The 10,065-nt window shown below is 54.6% G+C and overlaps 1 protein-coding gene across 1 annotated transcript; it reads right to left on the bottom strand.

Moving 5' to 3' along the window:
- Nucleotides 1–213: 213 nt before the first annotated feature.
- On the bottom strand, nt 214–6,942 carry PERM1 (PPARGC1 and ESRR induced regulator, muscle 1). Its single transcript, XM_044995949.1, has 3 exons — nt 4,818–6,942; nt 1,468–1,584; nt 214–419 (listed from the first exon to the last, which is right to left on the bottom strand). The coding sequence occupies exons 1-3, from the start codon at nt 6,940–6,942 to the stop codon at nt 340–342; spliced, it is 2,322 nt and encodes a 773-aa protein (XP_044851884.1). The 3' UTR covers nt 214–339.
- Between the last annotated feature and the right edge of the window lie 3,123 nt (nt 6,943–10,065).

Genomic DNA, 10,065 nt, shown 5'->3' with positions numbered 1-10,065 from the left:
ATGTGGATTTTTCACCCTCCACCCCGATCGCCGTCGCTATGTTGACCAAGTCAGAGGCAGAGAGCAGAATTGAACCAGCGTGCACTGGGCCTAATTCTACCCCGTGCAACAAAATGCATATAATGCCTATAACAAACAGATTACATGGCAGATTTCATTGCAAGGATGCTGCTTCCTAGCACCCTGTGCCTTGCCAGGACTCTGCAGCCTGGATTCCAGAACCATGTCTCCGCTGGACCCATTGGCAAACAGTCATTTTATTGCCAAAGGGCACGGTGCAGTGAGTGTCGTCTCTTCCTCGCGGGCCCACGGGACGTGTCTCCGGCCATGTGGGAGTGTCTAGGTTCCGTGTCGTCCTTCTATGGCCTGCCGTCTGAAGTACCGGATGGCAGACAGGGTGCCGACGTTTGCCAGTAACACTGGAAAATACCCCAACACGTTTCAAGACTGAATCTAGGATTATTCCAAAGCCCTAGTTTCAGGGCTAGTCTGAGCAAACAGTTTTCTGGAGCAGAGTTTCAGAACACGAGTCTCTGCATACGATTGCCTTTTTGCTGCAGAGCAACCCTGGGTCGTTCACGCTGGTGTCCCTCCTGGTCACAGCTAATGAACCATTTCTCTGCACAACAATGCAGAGCACATTGCAAAAAATTAATGAATTTAGCCTCACAAACCCCCTTTAACGTAGGTAGTATCATCACGCCCACTTCCCAGATGAGGACACTGAAGGAACAGAACGGAGCAGTGACTCACCCAATGGACACAGGTGTTGTGTTGGCCCCACTGCACAGGGGTTAATTTCAACCCTAGTGAGTTAGTGGCGGAGGTTGGCATGGAACCCCAGGACTCCTGATTTCTCACCCTCTGCTCTAACCACCTGGTGGCAACGTTCCCAACCAATTAACCCTTTGGGTGCTGGTGTCCAGTTCCACCTCTCTGTGTGCCGGCAGATCACAGCAGCATCCGTCCTTTCCAACACCAGCATTTCACTGGGAGCTTGGCATGCCCAGGCTAGCGTTGGAGGCACATGCGTGTTTTGACACCTTAGGGAACACTGACGAGGTTAAGCGATAAGCCATGATAGGATGTGGTGATATTGTCACTGTCCGGATACAGGGCAGGATTAATCAGAACTAAAGGAATTCTCCTACTGCTTCAAACTATAATTAAAGTCAGCAGCAGCTATGCTGGAGTAAAAGCAGTGAGAGATAGGAATCTCACCCTTCCTGGGTGAGAGAGAACGCTAGAAACAGCTGGTGACGGACAGAACATTTCAGAAAGCAGGAAGAGGCCCTTCGACAGTAGGGAAAGATTCTGCTCCAACCTGTATAATCTGCCTAGCGGGAGAATGTAACCTTCCAACATTATCTAAAGCGAAATCCTCCCCACCCCCACAAATCCCCCATGCATCTCCCCCTCCCCTTTATGTAAAGCCCGTCTCCTCTCCCACATGGTCAGCCTACGTACCAGTCTTCCATGCATCCGGAGCCTGCAGATTTGACGTCTTCATGGCCCAGGATGCAAAGGCAACGAAGACCAGGCACATGTCCTCCTGCGTGAGAGCTAGGGGATGGCGGGGACTTTCTGCGGGAAGAACAACCTGAAACTAAGGGTCAAGTGGTACTAATAATACTCCTGTTACATTGGTCATTTCAGCAGGAAGTCTTTCTGGCGTATTTAATCTTACATTCATTGGCTTTTTCACCAATCCCCTGCTAAGTTTTTCAAAAGGAAAAGCGAGAGGATCTTTTTGCAATGTTGTACAGCGTTCCTCTCCCTATGGAGTCGGCCATGAGCCCCTTCTTCTTATAAGTTTTGGAGAACATGGGTCCATTTCTGGAAGACACTTCCCTATAATCTTTTCACTCTACCCAGTTTTAAATAGTTCACCTGGTTTTCAGACTTCGTGGCCAAGCAGGAGCTTGAAAGTAGCTTTTAATTTGTGTAGAGAAGGGACGTGCCACTGTGCTAACTGGGAACCTAGCAGGTCTATCTAGCTGCATTTACCATAGGATATGAGGTCTCACAGTCTTTAATGGATTTATCCTCACAACACCCCTCTGAGGTTAGGAAGTGTCATTATACCCATTTCACTGCTGGGGAACTGAGGCACAGGGAGACTAAGGGTATGTCTACACCACACACTAAGCCCAGGCTCTGACTCCAGTGGGAACTCAAGGCCCCCTTCTCTCCATACACAAATCAGTCAGTCTTGGTTCCAGGAGTGCTCAGCACCCAATTCCTAGGATGCTGCTTTTGGGGGAGGGGGACAGAGCCTGAGTCCTGCTGTGATTCAGGCCTGTCCTGTTGCAGGGTGGACACAGCTCAGGGTACTCAGAAGGTCTGTGTAGTGCAGTGTGGGCTTAGAAACATTGAGTCTGGGTCCCAAGGCCCTGGGCTGACAATGCAGTGTAGACATACCTTAAGTGACTTGCCCAAGGCCACACAAGAAGTCTGTGGCAGAGCAGGGGACTGAACCCAGGCCTCCTGCGTTGCAGGCTAGTACCCTAACCACCAGGCAAGCTTTCCTCTTGGGAAGAGGGAGGTCCAGCAGAGCCTCTGGTGTGGGGAATCAGGGGAGACCTGGCTGTGCTGTGAGACCCACCGTGCGGTGGTTTCCCCACCTGTACAGTGGGGTTAATGGGAAGTACCCATCCTTGTACAGTGCTTTGAGATCCATGGATGAAAAGCAACATGGAAGAGGCCTAAGCTTGGTTATTAGTTCTATGGGAAGCCTCCATGCCCCTGCACTCCATGATGGCCATTCAGAGTCTCTGGGCTGCTCTCCAGGGCTTATGGCAGCCACCGCTTGGCGTCGCTCACTCTGTTGGCGTTAGCAACCTTCGAGGCATGTTGCAAGAGGGTTGGTTTGTTTGCTTGTTTGGTCAGGTTTTTAATTAAAGCCAGTTGTATTAATTAGTTACCACCAAGGCAAAGGGTCTTTTCCCCGGGCAGATAAAGAGGCAGCGCTTTGCTGAGTCACCCATTGGGAGAGCTCAAGCCTTATTTGTTTGTTTTTAATATTAACCGGGAGGCCCCATGGCTTTAAGCCCAGTATAAACTTTGAAATAAATATGGGTTACATCCTAATGGGTCACATTTCCTCTCCTTCTGTTCCCAGCCGCTCTCTAAAACCTCTCTCACCTAGTCACAGTCATAAGCAACGCCTGAGTAACCTTTAGAGGCGCCAGCGGGTGCTTATTAAATTAGCCCTGGTTCTAATGTTCTCCTCGTCTGTTTCTGCACGGAAGTGTGGGAAGGGCCCAGTTTGCCTTTCTCTCCTGCCAACATTGTGCCTGTCACAGCCCAGGCACACCGGCTCAGCGATCATCGCGCTATCTTGGTACAGACAGCGTTCCTGGCCATTGACCCCCTCAAACAGAAACCCAGGCTCAAGCCTCCCCAGTTCACCTTCACGTCTTGGCACGCAGCAAAGGCAGATTCTGAACTCTGTTGGGCCCTGTCCACAATTGGGTTTAAGCACACTTGTTCTAGCTTGCTTTCCCTGACCAGTGTGGAGAAGGCCAGATTAGTTGTCACCAGTCTTTACACATAATCTTCCTTCCAACTCCTTTTACTTAGTGTGTGAGCAAGTTTTTAGTCTTGGAAGAAAAGCTTGTGGTGGTGTTAATTGGGGTTGCACACAGTTCTGTGTACAGGGAGCCAGGAGAGTTTGCTTTTCTTTCTGCTCTGGGCTCTGACTAGAGTCAGTTCTGGAGAGATGGTTGCCCCCCGGGGAGCTGGGCACTGGTGTTGGGCTGAAGAGATTGCCCGCATACTGTTTGTGATCACCTCTGCTTCAGGACTGGTGGATGTGCATTAATAAAGCAAGTTACACACAGCATATCCCTAGACTCCATGTCACTGAATTCTCCTTCCCTGGGAAGCTGACTTGCAAGATGCTAACAACTGCTACTGCTCAGCCAGGGGTGGCTCCAGGCACCAGCATGCCAAGCTCGTGCCTGGGGCGGCAAGCCACGGGGGGGCACTCTGCTGGTCATCGCGAGGGCGGCAGGTAGGCTGCCTTCAGCGACATGCCTGCGGAGGGTCCGCTGGTCCCACGGCTTCGGCAGACCTCCCGCAGGCACGCCGCCGAATCTGCAGGACCGGGGACCTCCCGCAGGCAAACCTGGAGTGGCAAAATACCTAGAGCCGCCCCTGTGCTCAGCAGAGGAATACGCTAATGGTGGGAGAAGGGGTAACATCCTAAAGCAGCTTGGTTTTGTAATGCCCATGGGATCAGCTCCCAAACAGCCCTGCCAAAGTCCAAGGCTGTTGGGCAGTGAGGGAACATGGTTAGGGGCTCACTATGCATGACCAAGCTATGCCTTAACCATGCCGAGGGATCCTGGGTTGCAAGCGTATCCTCCAGCATGTTTGACGATGGGGCCACAGGCTAACGAAGGGGATAGGACCGTGTGATGAGCATGATTCACAGAGCAAAGACCAACAGGGACCGCGGCACTATCTCAGGGCAGCAGCATCAGGAACTCCAGTGTGTTGGTGCCAGGGTGTGGAGGGCTGGTTCTGGGCACTGGAAAAACTAGTGTAGCATCGGGGAATTCAGCTACAGGCAAACAGAAAACCCAGCCCTGGGTCTGGGCTGTAGCCCCAGAGCAGTGTCGAGGCTGCAGATGGGGTTTGGGGCAGAGGCACTGGGTAGGTCAGAGCCTGGGGAATCCAGCAGTGGTTCCCTGAGGACACCACGGCTTCTGTTTCCTATCTAATCCATGAGCCTGTTTCTACAAGGAAGCGCCATGTTTTTAAACCCTGGGGCAGCGAGAAGGGACCAGCCGGGGCCAGGATCAAACATTTACCTGCTAGTGCAGGGGCCATCCCTAAATCCTCTGGCTTCAGCTGGATTCTCCCATGAGGTCCCAGCTGGAGAAGGGAGAGCCTCTTTATGGAACCTTGCGGTCCCAGGACTCCGCGGTCGGAGGGGCTGCGTCTGACCAGGCGCATTGGCTTTTGCAGGAAGGATTTCAAAGCCGCCACGGCTTTTCTTGCCTCCAAGGCCGGCATGCTCAGGAAGATCCGCCCCCAGCTCCTTCTGCCTCTTGCTCCGTCCGTAAAGAAATGTTCATAAACCTCAGGGATGGAGATAACGCCGCCGGGCTCTCCAGCTATGGCCGAGCCCGGGTCCTCCCGGCTTTCGCACGGTGATGAAGTTTGCTCCAAGGTGCTGATCCTCTCTGGCTCCACAAAGGTGGCTTTGCTGCCTCCTCCCCCACTTCCTTCAGGTTCATTAAAGAAATATTCGTACATCTCCGGCCCGTACATTTCAGGCACCTCCTGCTCCTTCTCGCAGGGAGACACGGGCATTTTCGCCACTCCACCCAGGCTGTTCATCTCCCCCACCTGCTCTTCGGCGTCACAGAAAAAATAGTCATACATCTCCGGCCAGGTCAGGGCAGGTATGGCCCCCTCCTGAGAGTCCTCAGCTGCTGAATGATGAGGAAACATCCCTCCTAGGAGCCCAGATCTCTGCCTTCCCTGGGCTCCATCGTCAGCATCCCCTCCCAATGCCACGGTGCTTCCAAGACGCAGGGATTTCCCAGTGGTGCTCCTGCACTCCTCTCTCTGTGATGCAGTGGGTTTGCTGCTCTGATTCAACGACATGCTCTCATGGATTCCTAAATCAGTTGCTTGCTTTGGCCTTGCACAACTGGTCTTCAATTCCCCTGGGAAGGGCTGCACTGCAGGGCCTTTCACCTCCTTGCTCCTGGGAGCGCTGACGGCCTGACCCCCCAGCGCCAACCCTCGCCCCTCATCCCCCAGCATGCCACAGGTCAGGGTACCACCTCGCTGAGCTTCACCCTCACCCTCCAGCCCCCCAAGAGCTGGTTTGGCCACTACTCCCTCCCCTTTGCTCTCTCGCAGTAGGGCAGAGGAGGTTAAAAACTCCATAGCTAGAGTCGAGCTTTGCAGTGCCACGGCCCTGTGCGACGGCGTCACTGCGGCTGGAAGCGTTCCCTGGTGCACAGGCCCTCTGGGCTGCACGACATCCGGAGAGTCGCCAGGGGAGCCCGGAGCAGTCAAGGCTTGACCTAGACCCAAACGCTCCCCTGGATTCTCCCCAGCAGGCCGGCTCTCCCCTGGGATTCTGGAACACGTTGGCTGCAGGGGCTCTGCAGATGGAGTCTGGGAAATGTCACCGTTTGGGTCTGGCAGCCCAGGCTCTAAACAGAGAGACCAGTTCGCCTTCCCCCGGGCTGGCCTCTCCATCCCCCCTGAAGCAGCCAGCGCTGGGGAGCTCACATCCGCGGCATGAACTGGCCTTTCAGACTCTGCCGGCTCTGGGCTGCCTTGTAGATGCTCCCCTGGTAATTCCCCCTCCATTGGAGCTCCTTCTGGCTGGTGACCGTGGAGTACTATGGCCAGACCACGTCCTGCCTGTTCAGCAACCGGGGTGGCCACTGCACGTTCTGCGGCCTGGCCCACTTCATTGCGGGAGTTGTCCTGGGCCTGGAACGGCTTCTCCATGGCATGGCTAGCCGGTCTGGCAGAGCCAGCCCCTGAGAAAGAAGGCAGCTGCCTGTCCTGGGCGCTGGGCATCAGCAGAGTCTGCTGGGGGGATCCGGGCGTGTTGCTCTCACGCAGAAACCTGCTGCCTGAGCCCAGATCCATTTCATCCTTGCTGCCCGACAGAACCTCCTCCAGGACCAGCTGCCCAGGGACAGGCGGGGGCGGGCAGGTCTCTCTGGGGACCCCATGTAGGGGGCAGGGTCCCGGGCCAGGAGCTGGCGTGCTGCCTGCTCTCACGGTGATCAGCCTGGCTGTGCGGGGGCTGCCGGCCTCGCCGTCCCCTTGCTCAATGTCACTGAAGCCCGGCTCCTCCGCCGTGGCCAGGGCAGCCGGGACTAAGCTGCATTCTTCAGAAGCCGAGTAAAACTCCGCCCAGTCCCTGTCATTCAGCTGGATGCTGTACTGGAAATTCTCCATCTCTGCAGTGGCAAAGCAAGGGGGGGGGTGTCAGTGAGGACGAGGGCACCAGGGAGGGGCGCCCAGGTACCCACTGAGATGAGGCCACCAGGCCACTCGAGCCTTTTATCTCCAATTAACCCTTTCCCCTCTGGTTCCTTCACTATTCTGCTGTGCTGCTGCCATCCCCATTCGCTTGTGGCTGAAACAATGGGACGCTAGGAGAGATATTGGCCTCTCCATCAGCCTGGCAGGGGCCTCCTCCTCCCATACATCAGCATGACAGAGGGCATCACCCCCCTAGACAGAGCTAATATCTAATAACAGGCAGCAGTTAAATAGTGGAGACAATCCTCGGCTTTAACGCACGTGAGCCTTAGTGCATTCTGCGGTGAGCTATTCTAAAAGGCCGGGCCGAAGAGGCACCTTCTCTGCTAGGATCAAATTATCTTAAATGCCATGTAGCTCCAGCTTGGGATTTTCTAATCTCGTCTGCATTAGCATAAGGGGGCACCCTGGGGAGTTCATAGAGCAATTGCAAGAAGCCAGAGGGGCACAGACGAATTTCTGTGCATCTAGGGTGTTGCAGAGTCTTACACTGTCTGGCTCATTGTTCAGTGGATCTAATGCCCTTTCAGGTGCAGACCTCTCTGTGGATTGCACCTGCTCTTTCATGGGACGCCTTTCACTACACATTTTATCTCTTCTTTATAAGTCTGTACCTCCTTGACCAAGATCCTTGGCTGGTGTAACTGCTCCATTGACTTCAATTTACACCAGCTGAGGATTTGGCTTCCTGCGCCACGATGAGGTGCAACAATGCCACATAAACGCCATCACGAAGCAGAGGTTTGCAAAGCCACAGCTGCCTGGCCCATTTCCTGGGGACAGCTTTCCCCCCGAAGCGGCGGGGAAGCGAGCCGGGTGTCAGAGAGCAGCGAGACACAGCCGGCATGCAGAGCAAGCGAACGCATCCTACCTGGGGAACAATTTAAGCTGGGGACGGAGCCAGGTACAGACTGGTGCAGCAAAGTCCTCCCAGCGCGACATGGTGCCGTACCCTTGACAGGGACATTGAGGGCCAGACTTCAGAGCGGCTCCATTCACAGGCCAAAAATAGCCCCCAACCTGTCATGTGAAACGCCATACGTGCCAAGGGCTCTCAGAGGGCTATTCCATAAATAGCTGATGGGGGAGAGGCTCTGGGCTTGCCAGCCAATGGGTTTCCTTCTCACACACACACCAGGGTCCCTTGGCCACCCACAGACCCATGGGGCCCTTCCGCTCTCAGGGTTAGAGTTACACCCATGTAAGCGAAGGCCACGCAGGGCACAAGTGCTGGGCACGGGGCACAGAACTCACACAAAGAAGCCAGAGGGCAAGGATGCTCCCAGGCTGGTGTGATTGGCAGATGGACACATCCCACAACAATGACTGAGGCGAATAGCTTTGTAAGTTAGAGGAAGTGAACTGAGGTTGATTCCATAGGATAATGGTCCCAAGAATTATCAAATCCTCAGGCTTCAGGGCATGATCTGTCTATCTAGGGTATTTCCAAGGCACGTATCAGTGCTATCGAAGCGCAGATGGACATCAGATCACCTCACGTGGTCAGGGACAAATGTCCTCCCCTGACACACTATCATACATTGTGGCAACTCTGGAGTTCCTGGCCCTGGCCGCTGACAGAGACAGGGTGGCTGGATCAGACAGCCAAGATACACAAAAGGTAGGTGGGGAAGTGACTCACCCAGGGACACCCCGCAGGGCTGTGGCAGAGTGAGGGAGAGAACCTGGCTCTCCTGAGTCGCTCTGTGCGAAACTGTGCTGCCTTCTGTTTCATACCCACTATATCAGAGCGCTTAAACCGATGCCAGCAGCATGGGGGACGTCCCTGCAAGTGACGGAGCCTCTATTGGCCAATTCATAAGAACAGCCATACTGGCTCTGACCAATGGTCCATCTAGCCCAGCTGCTCCATGCAGCTTTGGCCACGTGCTCTTATATCCCTGAGGAGCAGGGTTATCCCAGGGGTGGTTGGATTCCAGCCGGCCAGACAGCAGAGATGGGCGGCAGAGGCCCTGTTTGACTGCCGTGCATCCTTCATATTCCCTGCATAGACACCCTGAGGAAATGAGAGCGAGTTCAGCACAAGCCTGTCTTGGGGAGTGTTGAACCCCACCTGGTTGACAGGCGTATGGCTCCAGAACACACACAGATCTCAGATTTCCTGACCCAGCACCCTAGGGGGCACCGCTGCCAGCTGTGCGCAAACCGGGAGAGACACACACAGCCCCGCTAGAAGTTCAGCCAGCTCTCCCTTTTCCTTCTGCTCTTACACTGTATATGGGGAAAAAGCTCCTTCTTGTGGTGCCGGGAGATCACTGAAGGCACACGGCGCAAAGCTGGGAGTTCACGTGATGCGAGGCTCTGAAATTGCTGCCAGGCAGGGCCCAGCGTGGTGGTGTAAACAGTGACTGGAATTTGCTTCCTTTCTCTGTTCTGTGGGCTGACGCACACCGGGGGGCTTGTCAAGCAGAGAAAATATGGAAGGAAGGAGGTCGACTGTCTTCTGTCCTTATCTTGTTTTTGATCTGGCTACACCCAACTCCTCCCACCCAGCCACCCACTCTCCCGTAGTCCCAGAAGGGAAATTGATCCGCTTCCTTTTCTTGGCTCCAGTAAACTTCCTTTTTCTGACTCCTCCAGCAGCTGGGGGTTCAGTCGGAGAACGCGTCGGCCCCTGCCTCGCAAGCCACAGCACAGAACATGAAAGGGAGAGGCGCAGCGAGGCGGAACTGAAAGCCAAACGTGGGCTGTCGGACCACGTTGGCCGCCTCACGCTGGAAGCCATAGCGGGAGCAGCCACACACTAAACCCAACAGGAACGGCACACGCCCCACCACATGTTCATTTAGTTGTCCAGGGCAAAGCCCACACGCCATCGGGGGAGAGGGGAATGATGCACTGACTAGCAGTTCTTTGGCTTCTCTATATAGGGTGACCAGACAGCAAATGTGAAAAATCGGGATGGGGGTGGGGGGGTAATAGGAGCCTATATAAGAAAAAGACTCAAAAATCGGGACTGTCCCTGTCCCTTTAAAATTGGGACATCTACCTCTATACCATGGTCATGAGAGAGCA

Source organism: Mauremys mutica, chromosome 21, assembly GCF_020497125.1.
Source record: "Mauremys mutica isolate MM-2020 ecotype Southern chromosome 21, ASM2049712v1, whole genome shotgun sequence".
Classification (NCBI taxonomy): Eukaryota; Metazoa; Chordata; order Testudines; family Geoemydidae; genus Mauremys; species Mauremys mutica.
Note: the sequence above shows the minus strand (reverse complement) of the source record. Positions and strands in the feature narration are given on the sequence as shown.

Bases quoted from the DNA above. Each gene is read 5' to 3' on its own strand.
- PERM1 (XM_044995949.1), bottom strand. From the start codon at position 6,942: ATGGAGAATTTCCAGTACAGCATCCAGCTGAATGACAGGGACTGGGCG. The intron at 1,585-4,817 runs GTAAATGTTTGA...TTCTTCCCGCAG, and splicing joins GATGGCCCCTGCACTAGCAG to AAAGTCCCCGCCATCCCCTA. The intron at 420-1,467 runs GTACGTAGGCTG...GGTATTTTCCAG, and splicing joins TCCGGATGCATGGAAGACTG to TGTTACTGGCAAACGTCGGC.